The sequence below is a fragment of the Anguilla anguilla genome, chromosome 11 (genome assembly GCF_013347855.1).
Source record: "Anguilla anguilla isolate fAngAng1 chromosome 11, fAngAng1.pri, whole genome shotgun sequence".
Lineage (NCBI taxonomy): Eukaryota > Metazoa > Chordata > Actinopteri > Anguilliformes > Anguillidae > Anguilla > Anguilla anguilla.
The window spans coordinates 17010740-17030050 of record NC_049211.1 but is presented as its reverse complement, the minus strand read 5'-3'; the positions used below and the strand labels follow the sequence as shown (position 1 = coordinate 17030050).

The window sequence follows — 19311 nt, the reverse complement described above, 5'->3', positions numbered from 1 at the left end:
CAGGCTACTGTATAAAGAAATGGGAAAAGGTGCAACAGTATAATACAACAAGAAAAGCTTTAATTTTCAAGAGAAAAAAATTCAAAAGCTGGTATATACACAAATTCCTGTACAATATAACGTCGCTCGGAATGGACTTTGAAAAATAAACTAGACAGGTAATGAATAAAATACAGTTCCATTCTGATATACAGCAAATGTACATGGTATAAAAATGGACTGGGTGCGAGTTCCGGTACAGTCAGCTCAATGGATTACCAGACGAACGCCGCCCTCTCCCTCAGCATGCGCCCGCCGAAACGCTGCCACTCCCGCTGGTAGATCCACATTTCCTGGGTGGTGTCCAGACAGGCCAAGACCGCACCCCCTTTCCAGGCGATCAGCCGGGGGTCCAGGTCCTAAGAGACCCCATGACATCATTCCACTCATTTAATCGCTGAGGGAAGACTGATTTTGAACCTAAGCATTCATAGACACCTCTACATCTTCATCTACATCTACACTTCATTTCTAAAATACACCTGGGATGTCATAAATCATACAGTCATTTTCTGCGTATAACGGAAAGTGCTCTGATACCTGAAGAATTCAAAAAAGATTTAAAGATTAAAAACAAAAACTCACAGAAAATGGCTGGTTGGCTATATTAGGCCTACACCAATGTATAAGCCTTTAAAAGTTTTTCACAAGCTTTCATTAAAAGCCAAGTTCAATGTTACACATGTACTGTACCTTGGGGCGCGTGATGACCTCCACATTCTCCACCACCCTGCGGAAGGAGGGGGGCATCTTGTTGAGGATCCGGTGCTGGAGGAACTCCTGAGCCCTGTGGAACATCAGGCCGCCGCCCACCACCAGGATGGAGCTGTACATCTTCCGCTTGGTCTCATCCGATGCTGAGACATAGAGAAAGGCATGCAGGACAGCCCTGCTGACATCAGCACCAGCGCGCTACACGGACATCTCCAGAACATTCTGCTCTTTTCCTGATGTGCTGGGGATGGGTTTGGTGGGCAAAAGCTTAGCCTGGGGGTGCTGATAAGAGGTGTGTTTGTGTTGGTTCAGTGGATAGATAGCTAGCAGCCCGTGGCTAACCGGGCCACAGGCAGTGGGCGCAGCGTGTGAGGTGCCTTACCGCAGCAGTCAATGCTGTGCAGGATGGCCTTGTCCAGGCCCAGGGCTTTGCCCTCAAACTGTGTCACGGCAGTCTTTCGGGACAGAAGAGCCGAGGGGGGTTCCTCCATGTCAGCCCCTCCCAGCAGGCAGTCGCCCTGGGCCTGTCCCAGCTCCATGTCCTGGGCGTGGCCTCGTTCCGAGGGGTCGGTGCCCTGGCTGCAGGACTCCCCGTCAAAGCCAGAGGGCTTGGCTAAAGCCTTGCGCTCTGCTGTTGCCTTGGAGGACTGTACAGCAGAGAGAGCAAGAGGGCAAACAAACAGGGTTATACAAATAAGATTAAACAAGGAAGTGTGTAAAACAAATGAGCCAAAAAAGAGCACTCAACATCTACTTCATCATTTTCCACCTTGTAATATGTACAAATGCGAAAACAAAAGCGGAATGGGATATGCACTGCACAGAACAAAACAAAGCAATGAGAGCTAACTCTGGAGAGGTAAAAGAGGCCAGAGAGTAGCATGAACATATAAGAAAGTACAAAGTCCAGTAGGCAGCATCCATTGCATTTATATTTCCAGGAATAATCACCAGAAAAATGGGTGATGCTTCCATTTACAGTCCCCAATGTCTACTGAATAATAGAGGAGTTTCTAAGTCTTTCAGTTTGAGTTTCTTAGTATTTTACCTATGCTCTTACCAGTGGCAATTACCCAATTGTGTGCTATTCTTATCTATATTTACCTGGTAAATATGCAGTACTTAGGGGACTGCAAATTGAAGTGCTCTCCACCTGGGCCAGTGAGGTACATGTTGACACTGTGAGAGAAAAGGGTCCAACCTGGTCCTGCTTGCTCTGGGTTCCCAGCAGGTAGTGCTCATCATGAGGATCCTCGGGGTCACCCTGGGAGCGATGCTGCAGGGCAGTCATCTTCTGCCCCACAATCCCAAAGGTGGCGGGGTAGAACAACGCCATCGGAGCCTGGATCAGAGATTTAAGGCCCCACATCACAATCCGATCAGTCAATCCAGCCACCCATAAACAAAACCATCAACCAATGCCACAGAGCATGGGACACAGACTCAACCCAGATATCACACATGGGTAAAGCACCTAGAAAAAGATGAACAGGACAAGCATGCCAGGCACACACTCATTCTAAACAATCCCAATGACAATGCCCGTAAAGGAGCAAAAGAGGCAAAGGACTGAATGAATGAATGAATGAATGAATGAATGAATGAATGAATAAATAAATAAATAAATAAATAAATAAATAAATAAATAAATAAATAAATAAATAAATAAATAAATAAATAAATAAATAGGATGCGGTTCCATTTCTTCAATATCAGAAAACCTATATAATGCATACCTTACGAACTAAAGGGAAATCCTGCCATTGATATACAGTACTACCTTTATTTAATTCCAAGATCACAGGAAACAGGGGAGGAGCATACCTGTAGTTTTTCATCACCAAGTCGAAGCTGGTACAGCAAAGCTGGAGAGTCCGGGAACCGTGTTCTAAATTCATGCTCCTGAAGGCCCGAGATGTCCTAGAGCATCAAGAAGTACTGCAGGTGTTACAAAATGGCACTGGAATACTGGAACTGTTTAATCAACACCATCTGCAGCACTGTAAATAGTTCCCACAAGCCATTTTCAATTTCAGCTTGAATTGTGAATTTTGTGCAGTAACGAATGGTGCGTATTTGTGCTGTGAGTTTGTAGCAGACCTAGTCCAGGTGACAGAGATGCACAGCGTGCTGTGTTTGTGGCTAGGGGAGTGGTAAATCTAGGGGAGCGGTGAGTGTTATGCTAGTGGGGCACACCTGGTCCAGGTGACAGAAGGTCTCCTTTAGCTGCTGTAACAGGATGCAGTCCATTCTGTTTGACAGCTGGCAATCCCTGTAGGGAAAACCAGCTCTCTGCAGCAACCAGAAGAAGCATCGGGTCACATCAGAGCCTCCGTATGCCAGACACAGCCTGTAGGGGGTGCACACACAGCAGGGGGGTTATGCCCGTAGACTGTAGAAAAAAATATGGACCACGTCACTGTGATGTCACCTATTGACTTTCCATGGGCTTGGTGAAAAATGTTTTCGGGCACCACCATATTGTAGAAACTGGAGTCAGAGAAAGCAGAGAAAAGGGGGACCCTTTTATGGACACGAAGTCTGGCCGAGTACGGGTCGTCAACTAAGCACGTGAGATGCAGTGACTCAGCAGTGACTTAAACTTTCCCTAATTCCTCCACATTCCTTAATTAGTTCATCAGAACAAATAAGACCAAACCAGCACATAGGGAGACATTAGACGAAGAAGAAACACCTACTGAGACAACATTTTCTTGTAGGGAAAAAATGATTGACTGATTTTTGACTATATTGTTACAACTGACTTGGGTGGCTGAAACACCTATACTGGAGCCAGCCACACTGGCTTAGCAAGACATGTCTCTCAACAACACAAGGAAATGAGCTTCAAAAAGAAGCCTGGTTTTGGCCGCCTGGTTATGCATCCCCATACAAGCTGCAGTGCGTTACTCATCTGAGTATTATGAAAATTCCTGGAACACTATCACAGGGTATGAACTTTATCTTTTGTGCAGAGCATGGGCAGGGCAAAGAGCTTTAGTAGCCTTTGGCAGGCACCGGAAATTACAGATGAATAAGTAAGCAAACAACTTTATTGAAAACTGTTATAAAGGATATAAGCTGACAGCTGATCTTGGACAGGGACCAGTGTGGGAGAAACAATCAGCCCACGGTACAGTTGTCGACTTTGTGTGCGTAAGGAGCAAAGTCTATGAAAGGGAACTCTAGTAACCTTCAATCCCCAGCAAACAAGCGGTCAGTGTTGTAAACTTTTGCTCTCTCCATGGTGGAAATAAGCAAAAAAACAGTCTCTAATTATTACACAAGAAAACTTGTGGATCTCTTTCACAATTGTACATCATTCAGCATCTGACATGGATATCCTAGACACATAACTTTAAAAAATTGTAACTCTGATTTTCACTGATTGAGAAGACTTGCACCTGGAGTTCCTATGGGACACGCCATCTTCAACACAGCACAGGCTGGTCTTCTGATCCCCCACGTCCACCACACAGGCGCTGCTCAGCCCGCTGCCGAATGTGGCACACACTGACTCCTGGTGAACCACAATGGCTACCGAAAGAATGGGGGAAATTAAACAGATCATTTTCAGCTTGTCGATTATTCATTTAAAGTAAGTTGTTTAAAACTGCGTCAAAATTAGTTTTTTTAGCTCTGGTGCCAGACAGGGGCCGGTTGTACCAGCTGGGATTACACCTGACTTAACGTTTTGTCCAACAGAGCTTAAGCCAGACATAAAACTGAAAACCTGTTGCAGGTTAATCTAGCTCAGTGCGTGTCATTTATATTATGCCTGAGGGCAAATGCTAAGCCTAGGAAAGACCACAAGTAAAATCTAAGTATGGCTGTGCTGCCCACCAACTGCGGTTATATTTTTTATCCACAAGAATGCACATTACTTAACCCACATATAAGAAAAACCAGGGTTCTTTTCAGTTGGTGCAACTAGTGTAAAATCAAATCATAGACAAATATAAAAATGTCTGACAAAATACTTACAAACTGTTAAAGCCCAGCAAGAGAAACTAGCCCCAGATGTTTCCCAAAGAAAAGGCTGACATCCCATGGACAAAGTGAATATTACATCCGAGATACAGTCCTACTATCATTTCCACTAAATGACCAGTCAGTATTGTACGAGTCAACAAACCCACATGATAAATTTTACAAGCAGTGAAAGTGCTGATGAATATCTGCCTGCTGAACACAGAAATCGCTGTTCTAACCTAAGAACCTTGTTCAGTCTGTCAGGCACAATAACAGTGAGAGACCAAGCATCTTTTTAATACCTGAAAAGCCCATGTTCACAAGAAGCATGTTCACCAGTTCCTTTACATGCTGTCTGTTGTAGATGTCAGGGATCAACAGGATGCATCTGTAATACTGCCAGACAAACACAGGTACTCTACACATGTAACAACAGTGCAATAAAATTGAAAAAGGCAAATTAAGGAAAGGTTTTATCAAAATCCCAGGGGCAATGTTATTATAATTTTTTTGAAAAGCATTTTATTCTTCTAATTTCCGGTATGGAAATATCCTATACTGTATCTATGTAAAAATGTTGATCCACATAAACTGGCCCCTAAAGGCAGTGATTTACATCAACCCAGCAGAGCTGTACCTTTAGATCTTTCAGAGGGATTTCCAGAAACTTCTGTATAGCGTGGGACCATATGGCCTCCAAGTCAGCCAGCACAGCTGTGAGAGAGCCAGCAGGGCCGCTGTGAATGTTCAGTTGGCCCCGGCAGATGGGCCAGTGAACACTGTAGCAGTCTGCAGGGTTCACGTACAGCGCCTGTTAATGGCAGTAAAAAGGCCATTTCAGACACACTTGAGGCAAGGGAAAAAGTTAACTGAATGGGATTGCAAGATTATTGATTTATGTGACTGGGTACTCCTATTTTTGCTTTAAGAAGTACAGGGAGCTATACAGTCTTTCCACCCAATGTAGTGGAGGTTGTGGGCTGTTGGCTGGGGTGCCCCACCTCTTCCCCCACCAGAAACTCAGGGTGTTGAGTTGTGTTGGTCCACTTCACTCGAGGGCTGGTGTCCAGGACTGCTGGTCGTATTTGTCTGTTGTATGACCTTGCCTTAAATAAAATATGGAAATAGAATATTAAATGTAGCTCACTGTCTGGAAGGACAAACCGATCTCGAAACACACAAAGTCAGACTCACTTGCTCAGCAGAGACTGGAGTTCTTCTCACTCCATTGGACATTTTCTTTGACCAAATGGCCTGGTCAACCATTTTAAGACCATTCTGCCTCTGCTCATTACTTTCTGGCCTCTTCGAACAGAAATGGAAATAGATATTAAAAACTATCCATGTGTGAATCCATATCTACACACCTGCAACGCAAGCAATTTTTACAGTAGAAGTGCTGCGTCTATAATGATGGCTGCAGGATAATTTCAATTCACAATCATTGGTGCTACCACATTAGTGTATACCGTTAAGAGTAGCGAGGAAAGATATAATGATGGATACTACAAGCAAAATACTATGTGATGTCTCTTCCGTTGCACTGCAAATCGAAATTCACATTCAGTATCTGCTGCTTTGAATCTATTATTGTACTTAATGTGTAACTGATAGGCACTCACGTTAAGGCCTTCTCTCATGAGCCAAGGGTCCTCGTACCGGGGCAGTCCACTTTGCTTTTGCCTTCGCGCAATAACATGAGGAATGGTTGCGGGAAGGGTATCCGTGGCTCGTCCAATCCTCAGTGTTTTCGAACCAGGATGTATCACGACGACGAAATTACTCTGGATTTGCTGGAGGATAAACCAATATGTGAATGAGCTTATCTGCGAGAAAACGCACATGGTCAGATATCGTTAGTTATCACGTCAAAATAGAATTGTACTCCAGCTCCGTAAGTAATGCCCACCCTCCAGTATACAGTACGAAATGAAACCATGTTTTTCATGCAAAAAAACAACTCAAATCTACCAGTAAATGTAGTTAGATCATTTATGTTAGCCGCTAAATTTAGCAAGCCCTCTAGTTGGACTAATATTGTGGTAGCTACTGACTCACCCTGTTAACTAGGCAGCTAGCAGCACATCGTTCGTTCAGAGATCACTTCAAAATTGGGATAGCAGGTATGTCATCCCGCCACCAAGTTATTGGGATGGCAGGTATGCCATCCCGCCAAGTTATTGGGATGGCAGGTATTCCATCCCGCCAAGTTACGCCTTGGAGGGGGCATGCCCTATACCTATACAGCACCGAGAGTTTGGCACTTTTCAGGGTTCCCCACAGAATTAACCAGAACAGCTACAGACACTCAGCCCTTAAAAACATTAAATTCTGTACATTCTCACCCCATTTCAACAGACAGAATTCATAAACATGTCCACACAATAAAGCCCCAAACTAAGGGGACTTTGCGTTTTCTCCTTCTTCTTCTTCTTATTTTTCCTGCCGCCAATCCCACTAACAACATGTCTCCCCATTGGACATTTTACCGACACCAGCAAAATATTCACCTACACAACCCAATCAAAAACTCGCATATACACGCAAAATACCCATACCTTCTTATTCTGAAACATTTCCACTTTAAACAGCTAGTCTGCTGTGGCCCAGTGGGCAAGGTTACAGTCTTGGGAACACAGGGTGCAAGGTTCAAACCCAGCTAGGAACACATTTCTTGCTTTTACCCTCACTCATAATTGTAATAATTGTAAATAGTAATCTCATAAAAAACACGTTTTCAACATACAAAAATGCCAAGTTACTCAAAAGTATTGATATCAAAATGACGCCAAGTTACGGTACTACAAACAATATAGGCTATCTTGCCTCACCGAAATGACATAAGATGTATTTCAAAGCAATGCTACCCAAAATTTCCTCAGTTCTTTCAAGTCACTTGGCCCTGTGTTTTGTAATCTTACCATTTTACAATGTCATGCAAACTTTCTGTCAGATCAAAGAGTCAAATATTTCGAATTTCCTCATGGAACACATTGAAATTAATGTAAAAAACTGCTGCTGAGTAACTACAGGAAGCATATTTCTCCAGAAAACATGTTTATACTTGCTTCTGAACTGAATTTGAGTACATGTGCAAGTTATTGTATAGCCTATTTGCTACGTACAATAAATACTGCATATAAAATACATATTGTACATACATACATAGAGAACTTCTTTATCCCCATGGGGACATTTCCCTCGCAGCATGTTACATTCACATTTACGAACACACACTTATACCAAGAAACATACTATCATTCACGCAACAGAAAGGCTGGGCAGCGAAATACATACATACCAATACAAATTGGACATATACACGCCTATTCAATCAATCTTGACTGTGAGAGAGCCATCCACACATATGTTTGGCCTGCCCATGTAGTGCATGCTTATACACACAGGGCCAAGTGACTTGAAAGAATTGAGGAAATATTGGGTAGCATTGCTTTGGAATACATCTTATGTAATTTCGGTGAGGCAAGATAGCCTATATTGTTTGTAGTACCGTAACTTGGCGTCATTTTGAGATAAATACTTTTAATCGCAGGCCTGGATTTTGGCAGTGTGAATGAATGAGTTATAGACGGGGTATGTTTTGTATGTGTGAGTAACTTGGCATTTTTGTACGTTGAAAACGTGTTTTTTATGAGATACAGACTACCAAAACTAACGAGCTAGTCCAATTGCCTGATGGAACACATTGACATTCATATACAAAACTGCTGGCGAGTAACTGCCTGAATTGCCTCATGGAACACATTGAAATTCATATACAAAACTGCTGGCGAGTAACTACAGGAAGCATATTTCTCCAGAAAACATATGTTTATACTTGCTTCTGAACTGAATTTCAGTAAATGTACAAGCTCTTGTATATTTGCTACGTACAAGAAGTAGGCTACTGCATGTAAAATAGCCTACATATTGTACATACATACATAGAGAACTTCTTTATCCCCATGGGGACATTTCCCTGCCAGCATGTTACATTCACATTTACGAACACACACTTATACCAAGAAACATACTATCATTCATGCAACAGAAAGGCTGGGCAGCGAAATACATACATACCAATACAAATTGGACATATACACGCCTATTCAATCAATCTTGACTGTGAGAAAGCCATCCACACATGTTTGGCCTGCCCATGTAGTGCATGCTTATACACACAGGGCCAAGTGACTTGAAAGAATTGAGGAAATATTGGGTAGCATTGCTTTGGAATACATCTTATGTAATTTCGGTGAGGCAAGATAGCCTATATTGTTCGTAGTACCGTAACTTGGCGTCATTTTGATATCAATACTTTTAATCGCAGGCCTGGATTTTGGCAGTGTGAATGAATGAGTTATAGACGGGGTATGTTTTGTATGTGTGAGTAACTTGGCATTTTTGTACGTTGAAAACGTGTTTTTTATGAGACACAGACTACCAAAACTAACGAGCTAGTTAAGTTAGCCAAGTACCCATGATACGTATTAACGTACGCGACATTTCCAAAGACAGCCACTCTGATAGCTAAACGGACTGCATTTAAAACCATAAATAAATAAGCTTCATAAAGGTAAAATGAGTAAAGTTAGTCAGCCAATGTTAACTCTTTAGTTCCCTTTGAAAGTTGATCTTAGATGGATAACTAGTCATTTAAATAGGAAATAACTAGTTTAGTCTAGCTAGCCAAGTTAGCTGACGTACCTCTTGAAGAGGCTCCGGGATGACGGGTGGAACTATCGGCCTTTTTACGCCACGCTGCTCCTTCTCTTTCTCCTTTTCACGTTCCTTTTCTTTCTCTTTTCCATTTTCTTGTTCTCTCTCCGCTTGTGTCATTTCGATTGTTAGAGAAAATGGAAACTTAAGAATTAAGCATCCCTACCGCAAAACTACTAGACCAGTAGCCAGTTCTGTGCTAGCTGCACAAGAAGCGCTGTTGTCATGTGAATACGATGGACTATCCAGTAATTTACCCGGAGTTTCACGGCGGTGGACAAAATAAATCCGCTCAGAGTTTTACTGCATTGCGGAAAGTAATGGGCTATGCGATTTATTAAACGTTAGCTAGCTACATAACAAAGACTACGACACTGAGCAAAGAAACATTTGCAAGCTTAAAATTATCCTTTGGAGTTTGAAAACTTAGTTAAAAAAAATAAAAATAAAACCAGTATGTTTGCATAGCTGCTATTCTTTAACAATGTAATATTAACTTGGTTAAGTACAGTACATTCCATCTAAATGTTGGTACTTGGACTACATGTGATTATTTTAAATGGCATTAAATAACAAGCCCATAGACCTTGCATTGAGGATTTCTGTTAAAAAAAACAAACAAAAAAACATACACCTCATCATTGGGGAATCTACTGTCTATGTGGCAGAATCTGTCAAACATCTGATGCAGGATTGAAAATAGTCTGCAAGCAAAACAGGATTGATGAAACATTGGAGGGGTACTTCCAATCTAGACATTTAATTACATTTCAGATAAACATATATATTTTACATGAAATGGGAAGTTAAAAATTTTAAAAAGTAAAATGCAGTTTTTACAAGGATTTAAATCATACCCTTTAAAGCAAACCTTTAAGAACACACTGTGCAGTCTAATAAAAAAATCCAACTATCCAACACAGCAGTAATAATAAGTATCCAGAACAACTTATATTAAGTTGATGAAATTTATGATAATGCAAAACCATTCATTAATGGGAACCAGACCTGGGTAAAATATGTATTTGTTTTGGATTCAAATACTTTTCTATGCTTTACTGATCTTGTCTGGTGTATTGTAACAAATTAAATACTCTCAAAAAGCACAAACCCTGCCTTCTGATCATATTGGCAGGCTGAATTACATCAGGCAAATTCAATAGAGCACAGAAAATATTTGAATCCAAAACAAATACGTATTTGACCCAGGTCTGATGGGAACATATGTGCCATTATAATTCTCATTTATAGGCCAAAAGGGAAAAATCCAAAGAGCACCCAGGAGTATATGCAAAGCTGTACCAAATAAAATACGAATTAGAAAAGGGTCCCTTGTATTTCAATTTTTAAAATGTTATTTTTTTGTAACACATCACACACCTGTCTTGTACGTTTAACCACTGAAATAAGACAACAATCCCTCCATGAACCAAATGTCCTTTTTATTATACTATATAAAACACAGATTTCAGAAAGTAATTATGATAGAGAGTGAGAAGAGAAGAACTGAGGAGGAAATGAGATGCTGCTAATCAGCTGCTCTGGCCCCTTGGAGAAGGATTTCCCAGTGCAGCATCAGAAATCTGCCGAGAAGCAGAAGCAGCTTCAGGATGAGGCTGCACGCACGTCCATATCAGCGCAGGTGTTGCGGTTTCCTATTACCCAGGACCCTCAGCACCAACACTTGTAGCCGGCATGCTGCACTCAACGCCTACACAAAAGTGTAGGCATTTACCTGAAATGAGAACAGGACAGTTAATAGCTAAGTTTCAAATCATATTCACCATCATGACACACACATTTTTCTGTATCTCAGCGGTAATAATCTGTAAATAGCTACCATATGCAGATAACATGACTTGTGTGGTAACAGATGTATTTTTGTATGTATGTATGTATGTATGTTTTATATATTTACCATTGTAAACCTGAAGGATTTACAATTGCATCAACATTATGCCTCCAGAGGCTGTGTGCATGTATATTGCCCAATTATTCTTTACAAAATTACATTTAATATTAGTTTTGGTTTAAAGCATTTCCTGTGGTGCATGCAATCTTGCAACCTGTGACCACTGCACTCAAGGAAAGAAGTATGAGCATGATAGAAGAACTTATATTTGGTTGTAATAGTGAATAAGTTACATAAGAATAATATTTTTACATGCATCACCTTTGGAAACATAAAAATATGTACAAGCTACTTTAGAGTTACTTGAAGGGTACTTTCTTGCTTAATACAGATATAATGTTTACAAAAACCCCAGAAAGTGAACATCTCTAAACTACAAAACTTTGCCAACAGAATCAATATAACTTGTTTTCTAGTTTTCGGCCAAGCAATTTGGACTATCGAGATTTGCATTCTTAGCGCAGTACATCAGACATGCATGACTGGTTCAAGAACTTACATCTGACGTGGCCTAATTGAGGAACGGGGAAGACCCCACCGACCTCAGTTTCAAACATTCAAATATGTATTCATGAAAGCAAGCTGCTCACCTTCCTCATCCTCCTCCACCCATTGGTGGGGCACTGGGTCCACCCCCACCATGGTTTATCCGCCCCATCCGTCTCCGGCCCCCAGGAAACCCTGGTGGGCTAAAATAAACAAACAAAAAAACATTTTACATCTTAGCAGGGGGAAAACACAGGTTTACTTTTTACAAGCCTGAATTCCCCATATGATGCAAAATGGAGTGATAAGCCCAGTTCAAATAAATACAGGAAATCAGTCATCTTGAGACCTACCCTCTGCCATCACTGAACCTTGAAGATGAGCCAGAGTTGTTACTCTTTGATAGATCTGGCTGGAAGAGTGTTTGAAAGCTGAAAACCAATAAAACAAGTAGTTTAAGTATCCACATATGTTGTATGGGATGAACTTTCAAAAGTAGTCAAGGCAGAAATAAAGAAATAAGTCTATACATAAGGAAATAAATTACTATTCATAATAATAATAAGATAAGGCAAGTAGCTTTATAAAACTATATTACATGTAAATGTAACTGTATAGTAATAGACAGACAGCTAACAGTAAATGAAAACAAAATATAGTAAATCTTACAACAATCCAAAAAATTCCACAGCGCCCCAGAAGAGGTCACTAAAAAAAGATAACCTCCATGGAGACTGGTTCCGACTGTCCAATACCTGACCTGAAAGAGAAACGTTGATCAGATAGTAAGGTCAGCCAAGTTCATAGATACACAGTTATTAGTTCATACTGGTTATGACAAATACTTTGGCGACATTAACACCGCTTATGTTTCACCGTTTCATGTCACCAAGCTTTCTCAAAACGTTACAAGCTAACTTGTTATTGTGGCTTAGCTAGCTGGTGGAATCAGTCTACCTCGCACAGACATCTTAGCCAGCTCTAGCAAAAAAATAGATTATTTCTGTGAACACAAACAGGTAATTAACTTTAGATGAGTTAGTAAGTTTGCCAGTTAGCCATTATCACACACTCCCATCGCTAACAAGATAATACGTGAGTTAGACAAAGTATATAGCAAATGTTCATCAAAACAAATCTGACCATCGATAGCAAGAACCTAACTAGATACAAGACAGTCGGGAAACGGGCAATTTAGATAGCATTACATTCTAGCTAGCAAATATGTTTGTCTACTACTTTGGAACGTATAAGTTTTAAGAGATTACATCAATAGCGTAAACGTATTTATAACAAAAATGTTACTCCCTACTCACCGTTAGACACGTACACCATTTTAGAGTCAGTGTCGCATCGCTGAGGACATCTGTTCCGTATCCGGCATATGCGTCATTAGTCAAGGCGTGGCTTATTTAGCTTTTTAATGGCGGTTAAGGCGTGCCTTTTTTAAATATATTTTTTTGTTTACGAAGTACGCTTGGTGCACGTGGAGTTTCACTAGGTTTCTCGAGCAGGGTCTATGAGACTAAAACTGCAGATTATTTTGTGACGTTTGTAGCCAGTGCATCATGATGGAGAATATTTAGTTATTCCACAAGTATTGAAGTGAGTATTTAGGTACGGCTCCAGCTGCTTTTATAGAATAGTAGGGATGAACTTTAGTCAAAATTATGGACGTCTTGTATCATCACAACTGTACATAGCTTATACGACATGCTAGTTTGTATCTGGTGTAGAATGAATTTGTTTCGCAAAGGCATTACCTTGAAGTGTCAATAGTGTGTTACAGTTTGTAGTCCTAAAACCCGGAAGTAGCCTAAGTTGACACTTTCATGGGTTCCTTCGTCAGATTTACAATGCATTTTTCCCATAGGGATTTCGTTTTCTGCCGAAAATAAGGTCAGTGGTGAACGTAAGCCTAAGTGAGCTTTTTGTTCTATGAGATAAATTACACCCATTAATATCTCAACCGTGGATTTCGAAGCTGTTATGTGCTTTGGAAATCTACAGAGGCAACCCATGGCGGAAGAAACGTCCGGGTTGGCCTACACAAAGACTTCATAACTCTGTTATGGTCGTCCTATCTGTTTAGTACACTCAAGTTCCGTCAGCAAAACCGTATTTAGGCTTTTCTCGTAGAAACCCTGAAGTGGACGTATAATGTGGCATTTAGGTTAAAGAAGTAGCTTTAATGTTGTTACATAGCCTGTTATTTTATAGTTTATACAATTTATGTTCTTGGGCCACTTCATGAGCAGTTCGGCACGTGCTACAGATACAATAAATAATAAAACAAAAAAAAAAACTGAACAGATACACATAGCTTTGTTGGTCAAACAGCTACACATAGTGCACACCCTAGTGTCAATAAATTGTCGTTTTTTATTTTGACATTTATTCCATTGAAGTAATTCCATTGACTTATATCATGGAATATAAAATATATGCCACTCCTCTAAAGATGGGGCTCTTTTATAACACTATAGAAATTGAGTTATAAATAAATAAATTGATATCTATTTTTGTTTTTATAAATAACTAGGGCCATTGGTGAATAATGATGGCTGTTATTTCTCAAAAGAAAGTATTTGTAGGATACTTAAGGCACCACCACTGCCTCTATTAGTTGTGTACCTTACCTATACACAGTTAACACTAGACATTATTTCTTGGTAAACATAAAGAAAAACGTGTTTTTCTTTTCATAGCAATGCAAACTTGGCAAGGGTGCACAAAATGCCCCTCACTAAAGGTCAGTCTGAAAGATTAAGCAAAACAGATGCATAGCTTAATGCATTATGGTCTGGAAAAGAGAGCACAGAACCTCAAATAATGTGTTTTCATCTGTTCTTTTTGTTTATGATTTAATTGGCTCTTGCAGATTATTGTGTGATAAGCCCCTTAAAAGTCCTGAGCACAGTCTGAAGGGGTGGTTAATCCTCAACATTGTTTTTGTTCTGTAGGAAAAGAAGCCCCCCTGTTTCTGAATTGTAAGAAAATTCCCTATGTTTTGGAGACTGGATGGTCAGAAGCAAGGAGTCCATCTAAATTAATTCCATCATGTTTTTCACCTTAAAGGTAAGCTGGTCTAGAACCAACACTAAATATAAATATGAAATAAGGAACAATGGAGAGGCTGTCAGAATTCTTTTCATTCTCAATCATTAAATGTGTTTTAAAAACAAGCCATTTTTCAGTCATCATTGAATAACACAACAGAAGTATGCTAGAAAATATCAATTACTGTGGTCAGGCTCACTATTCGTGCTATATTGCACTACTATACAGATATTGTGAAAACTACACAAAATATGCAATAACCCATGATAATGGTCAAACTTGAAATTCAGTTATGGTAAAGTGTTAAACTTCATCATAAAAAATAAAATAAAATAATTTCAAAGACAATCTCTGCTGGGCAGTGGCTTTATGCAGGAGAGACTTTGGGGCTTTTGCTGACAGTGGAGATGGTGGTTTCTGCTTCTAATCCCTCTGAATCAGAAGCCCATGGATTTCTTCCACAAAGCAGGAATGGAACAGCGCAGTCCCTAAACTGAATAAATAAACAGAGAGAAATAGGACATCTTTCTTACATCTGTTGTGTTGCTTATTTTGTTTGGGCTTTTTTTTCTTCAGAAAGCCACGACGTTGCTTGATGTTTATAATTAAGTCCTAATGCCCATGTTCAGGTGAATCTCACAAGTTCTCTCTTATGACAAAAGTGATGATAATATTAATAAGTAGGCCTATTGCATTCTGTTTCAGTTTGAAATAACGTTGAAGTGGAAGTGTTGGATTGATGATCTATGGCAAAAGCCTGTGCCTTCAAAGCTTGTACCTACCTATCTTATTATTCAAGGACTTTGCCTTTCTCTGTCCATTGTGCCAGAGACAGCCATTAGCTTAGAGTTCTGTATTACCACATTAGGTACTTATAGGAGTGTGCAAGGTTGGTGTTCTTGGCTCCTGTATGTGTAACTCAATGTACAGATCATTCCAGAACACTCCAGAGCATTGTGATGCAGGTGTGGTAGAGGGTGCCGCTAACATTTGTTTACATAGCTACATGTGACAGGGTTTCAGGCTTAAGCTGTTACTTGCCTGTTTGTTCATGAAAATGTAAATGATGGGGTTGAAGATGGTACTGCTCTTGGCCAGATACATGGGGACAGTAGAAATGATGGGGCTGATGTGAAGATCATGGTAAGTGATAACTGCCAATGCAAAGGCAGCATAGGGCAGCCAGGTGAGCAGGAAGGCCAGTACCATCACAATTACCATGCGGGCTACCTTGACCTCCACTCTAGCAGTAGTGCCCCCTTCAGACATGTGGAGTCTGGCCACCTTGAGGAGCAAAAATCAGACCATTAACTGAAAATATTGATGGAAAGCAATGTCTGTGTACTATCTGAAAAGAAAATAAATGATAAATTTATGCACACACACACACACACACACGTAGTGTTTAAAACAACTACACAATGGAGCACAGATGAGTTCAGTCATTACTTGATGGTACTGATTGATAATCTTCATCCCATCCACAGAGCATAAGTAACTGACTGGTGATATGAAGAGTTTGACCTTGACCTCATCCATATGTCATAGCCTTTTCAGTCACCAGGAAGGAAGTCAATTGAGCATTCATGGGATTTTCTGGAACAAAACCTAATGCAGTATGTTCCACTTCATCAGCTGAACTTGAGTGGTTTGACTTTTTTTGAGGGAGAGTGATGATGTATTGAACCTGCAGAATCCTAGATGTTGGCACATTCTATGCCATGGCACATAGATGATGTACTGGCCACACAGTACAGTGGTAGTATGAGAACATTAAGATATTCATTTGTAGCCATACCTCAGTGTGCATTTAAGCTATAGATGTCACTATGATACTGTGATGTAGTGTGAGGTTAATATTCAGTTAGTTTACCTGCCGTAGTGCCCATAGTAGCTGTGAATAGGAGATCACAATGATGCTGAATGGGATGGCGAAGCACAAAAGGAAGTAGCACAGGATATAGGAGATGTTCCATGGGTCCCTGCTGTACCAGTTGGGGGCACAAGAGGTCTTTACCCCCTCCAGCTGGTAGCTCCCCCACCCAAACAGAGGCGGTGTGTTCCAAATCAAGGACCAGACCCAGGAGAACGCCACCCCCGCCACAGCATGATTTGTCCGGAACATAATGGAACCCAGAGGTTTGCACACCACGAAGAAGCGTTCCACTGCGATAACTGCCACTGTGCACAATGCTGCAATGCCTGCAAAGAAATTCTCATGGCCTTTCTTCTCTCCATCCAGCACCCTACTCTGTGTCTAGCGATGTACAGTCAATTGATTCGGATTGCGATAAATTGAGAATTGACATATAATGTTAAGTTGTTCGGTCATGAGGATTAAAGCAATGTTTTGGAATGTCTTGTTACAATGTCTGATGAAACATAATTAGAAAAGCTCTGTTATACTGTCTTGTACTGAGTTTGTCAAACACTAGTGTAAATTTAACAATGTTCATTATTATTTAACTACAGAGGATTCCTGCCCCACAACCTATTGCTTGACTAAATGTAATGTGAAATTACTTAGGAAATGCTTAGTGAAAATTTTAAAATAAAGAAATATATATATATATATATATATATATATATATATATATAAATTTCTCAGCAAGGTGTAATATATGCCTAAATACAAAAAAAACGTGCCTTGCAACTCACAAGTTCCCAGTTTGTGTAGTACTGATTTGTATAATTACACCTGTAGTATTGAAACAATCCAAGTAATAACTCACCGAAGAAAGCCACAGCGAACCCTTCGATCACACAGCCGATCCTCCCCAGGCTGAAGTAGCCCATGCCGTTTGTCACCGTTGTCATCAGCCCTCCAGTCAGAGCCGCTCCTAAGTCTGCTACTGCCAGGTTCACCAGAGCGTAGTTCAGAGGCTGCCTCAGTTTCCTGTGACGAAGTGTCGTCACAATAACTGTAACGTTCAGAATGATCCCAGCCGTGGAGACCACTCCCATGATAATGGACAGCACCGTGTATCCGATTCTGGGCATCAGGGCTTCATTCGGGGAGTATGGAGAAAGTGGATTCTCTTTGGAACCAATGGCAAACATGACATTGTCCATGGTATAGAGTTGATTGCAGGCACAGGTGCAAAAAAAAAAATAAATAAAAATACAACCAGGGTAACCAAGTACATCTGTTGAAGTTGCCCAAGTGTCCCTCGGCTTATATACATGGCCACTCTAGTCTTCCTTTTATGGCAGCTTTCACAGGTGACATCTTGGAGATTAGGTAACGTAAATCCCACTGTAAATCCTTAAATCTGGATTTTAGACAATATAAATCTGCAAGTGAATTTTGTAATTGATGTGGTTGCACTTTCCTTGATTGGTATGTCTATGTCAGAACTCTAGTGTCTGCTTTGAAGAAAAATTGGCAGAAGGGTGGAAATTTTTCTTTGATGTGATGATTTAATTAAAATACGCAGCACTCATTTTACATTATAAAATGTGTGAAAAGGAGGCATTTAAGTAGAGATAAGGCCACTAGATGGAAGGAACTGGAATAAATCCTGATTAAACGGATGTATGGTCTTGATTTAAAATGTAAGAATTTATACGTGATATTTCAATTATTTTGTTGTTTCACATTTGTGTATTTGTGTGGCTGATTAGGTGAAATGAATGCAGGAAAACATTCCCATAGAACTTGTTTTACTTGTGCATACGTTTCTTAGAGTTCTGCATTTTATGGATTAGGAAAATAGGAAATTCTTTTAAAGCTTGCAAAAGTTCATGGAAGTGTGTTTGGCTGTAAGTTGTGACATTAGTCTTAGCATTTATGTTTGCTACCAGTGGGCTTTGTAAGGGGTGTGTGCGCGTATATGAGAGTGTGTATATTTATACATACATCGATATAAAACTGGTCAAATAAAGTATATGAGTGCCTGTTCCTCTCATCGAGAAATGTGTGGGGGAGGAGCATTACATTATAGATGCATCTAACTCTGGAAAGGATCAGTGAATTAATCTTGAGCATCACCAGAGAAAGGGATCCAGACATACCTTCTCTAAGCCATGCTCATGACCTCCGGGATCCCCCTTCATCCATTATTACACAATCACGAGAGTGACAAAATTCTGTGCAGCACACACGTAAACATCTTTAAGAGCACTTATTAACTTGATCCTTTCCGGCTTTCTAAATCAGATCCGGTTACACTGCACGTTGTATTCTTTCTAAGCCAAGTGCATTGGACACAAAGGCACAAACATATGGACATATTAAAACCCCCCACACATACGCATACACACACACACACACATTAAGATGAATCACATCAAGCAGTGGCTGCAAATGATCTGTTTAACTGTTTGATCATAAATTAGAGGACTGTGTGCTTTATTTCAGTCTCAGTGTATTACTGATCAACTTCATGTCCTTAATAGAACATCATTTA

At 40.4% G+C, this 19311-nt stretch overlaps 4 protein-coding genes across 6 annotated transcripts in view; 1 reads left to right on the top strand and 3 right to left on the bottom strand.

The window, feature by feature from the left end:
- Positions 1 to 40: 40 nt before the first annotated feature.
- actr8 (actin related protein 8) lies at positions 41 to 9705 on the bottom strand. The gene is made up of 13 exons (XM_035380857.1): positions 9433 to 9705; positions 6348 to 6518; positions 5920 to 6030; positions 5727 to 5831; positions 5363 to 5536; positions 5028 to 5121; positions 4158 to 4290; positions 2950 to 3103; positions 2578 to 2673; positions 1955 to 2095; positions 1136 to 1400; positions 733 to 896; positions 41 to 398 (listed from the first exon to the last, which is right to left on the bottom strand). Exons 1-13 carry the CDS (start codon positions 9562 to 9564, stop codon positions 255 to 257), a joined length of 1884 nt encoding a protein of 627 aa, XP_035236748.1. The 5' UTR covers positions 9565 to 9705; the 3' UTR covers positions 41 to 254.
- A 1160-nt stretch (positions 9706 to 10865) lies between these two features.
- Positions 10866 to 13292, bottom strand: selenok (selenoprotein K). Of its 2 annotated transcripts, XM_035380861.1 has the most exons (5): positions 13159 to 13292; positions 12512 to 12602; positions 12196 to 12273; positions 11947 to 12045; positions 10866 to 11179 (listed from the first exon to the last, which is right to left on the bottom strand). In XM_035380861.1, the coding sequence occupies exons 1-5, from the start codon at positions 13175 to 13177 to the stop codon at positions 11176 to 11178; spliced, it is 291 nt and encodes a 96-aa protein (XP_035236752.1). In that variant the 5' UTR covers positions 13178 to 13292; the 3' UTR covers positions 10866 to 11175. The 2 variants fall into 2 exon arrangements, with proteins under 2 accessions (XP_035236752.1, XP_035236753.1); XM_035380862.1 differs by lacking the exon at positions 10866 to 11179 and having other exon boundaries at positions 11943 to 12045.
- Positions 13293 to 13309: 17 nt separating this feature from the next.
- Positions 13310 to 19311, top strand: part of cacna2d3a (calcium channel, voltage-dependent, alpha 2/delta subunit 3a) — a 184613-nt gene continuing 178611 nt past the window's right edge. Inside the window, exons 1-2 of one of the 2 annotated variants that reach the window (XM_035380856.1) lie at positions 13310 to 13447; positions 14806 to 14920. In XM_035380856.1, the coding sequence (XP_035236747.1) occupies positions 14903 to 14920 (18 nt within the window). In that variant the 5' untranslated portion in view covers positions 13310 to 13447; positions 14806 to 14902. Of the gene's footprint in view, positions 13448 to 14805; positions 14921 to 19311 lie in introns of those variants that run through there. The other variant, XM_035380855.1, reaches the window with a different exon arrangement.
- parapinopsina (parapinopsin a) lies at positions 15270 to 17974 on the bottom strand. Its single transcript, XM_035380863.1, has 4 exons — positions 17635 to 17974; positions 16776 to 17104; positions 15944 to 16186; positions 15270 to 15395 (listed from the first exon to the last, which is right to left on the bottom strand). The coding sequence occupies exons 1-4, from the start codon at positions 17972 to 17974 to the stop codon at positions 15270 to 15272; spliced, it is 1038 nt and encodes a 345-aa protein (XP_035236754.1).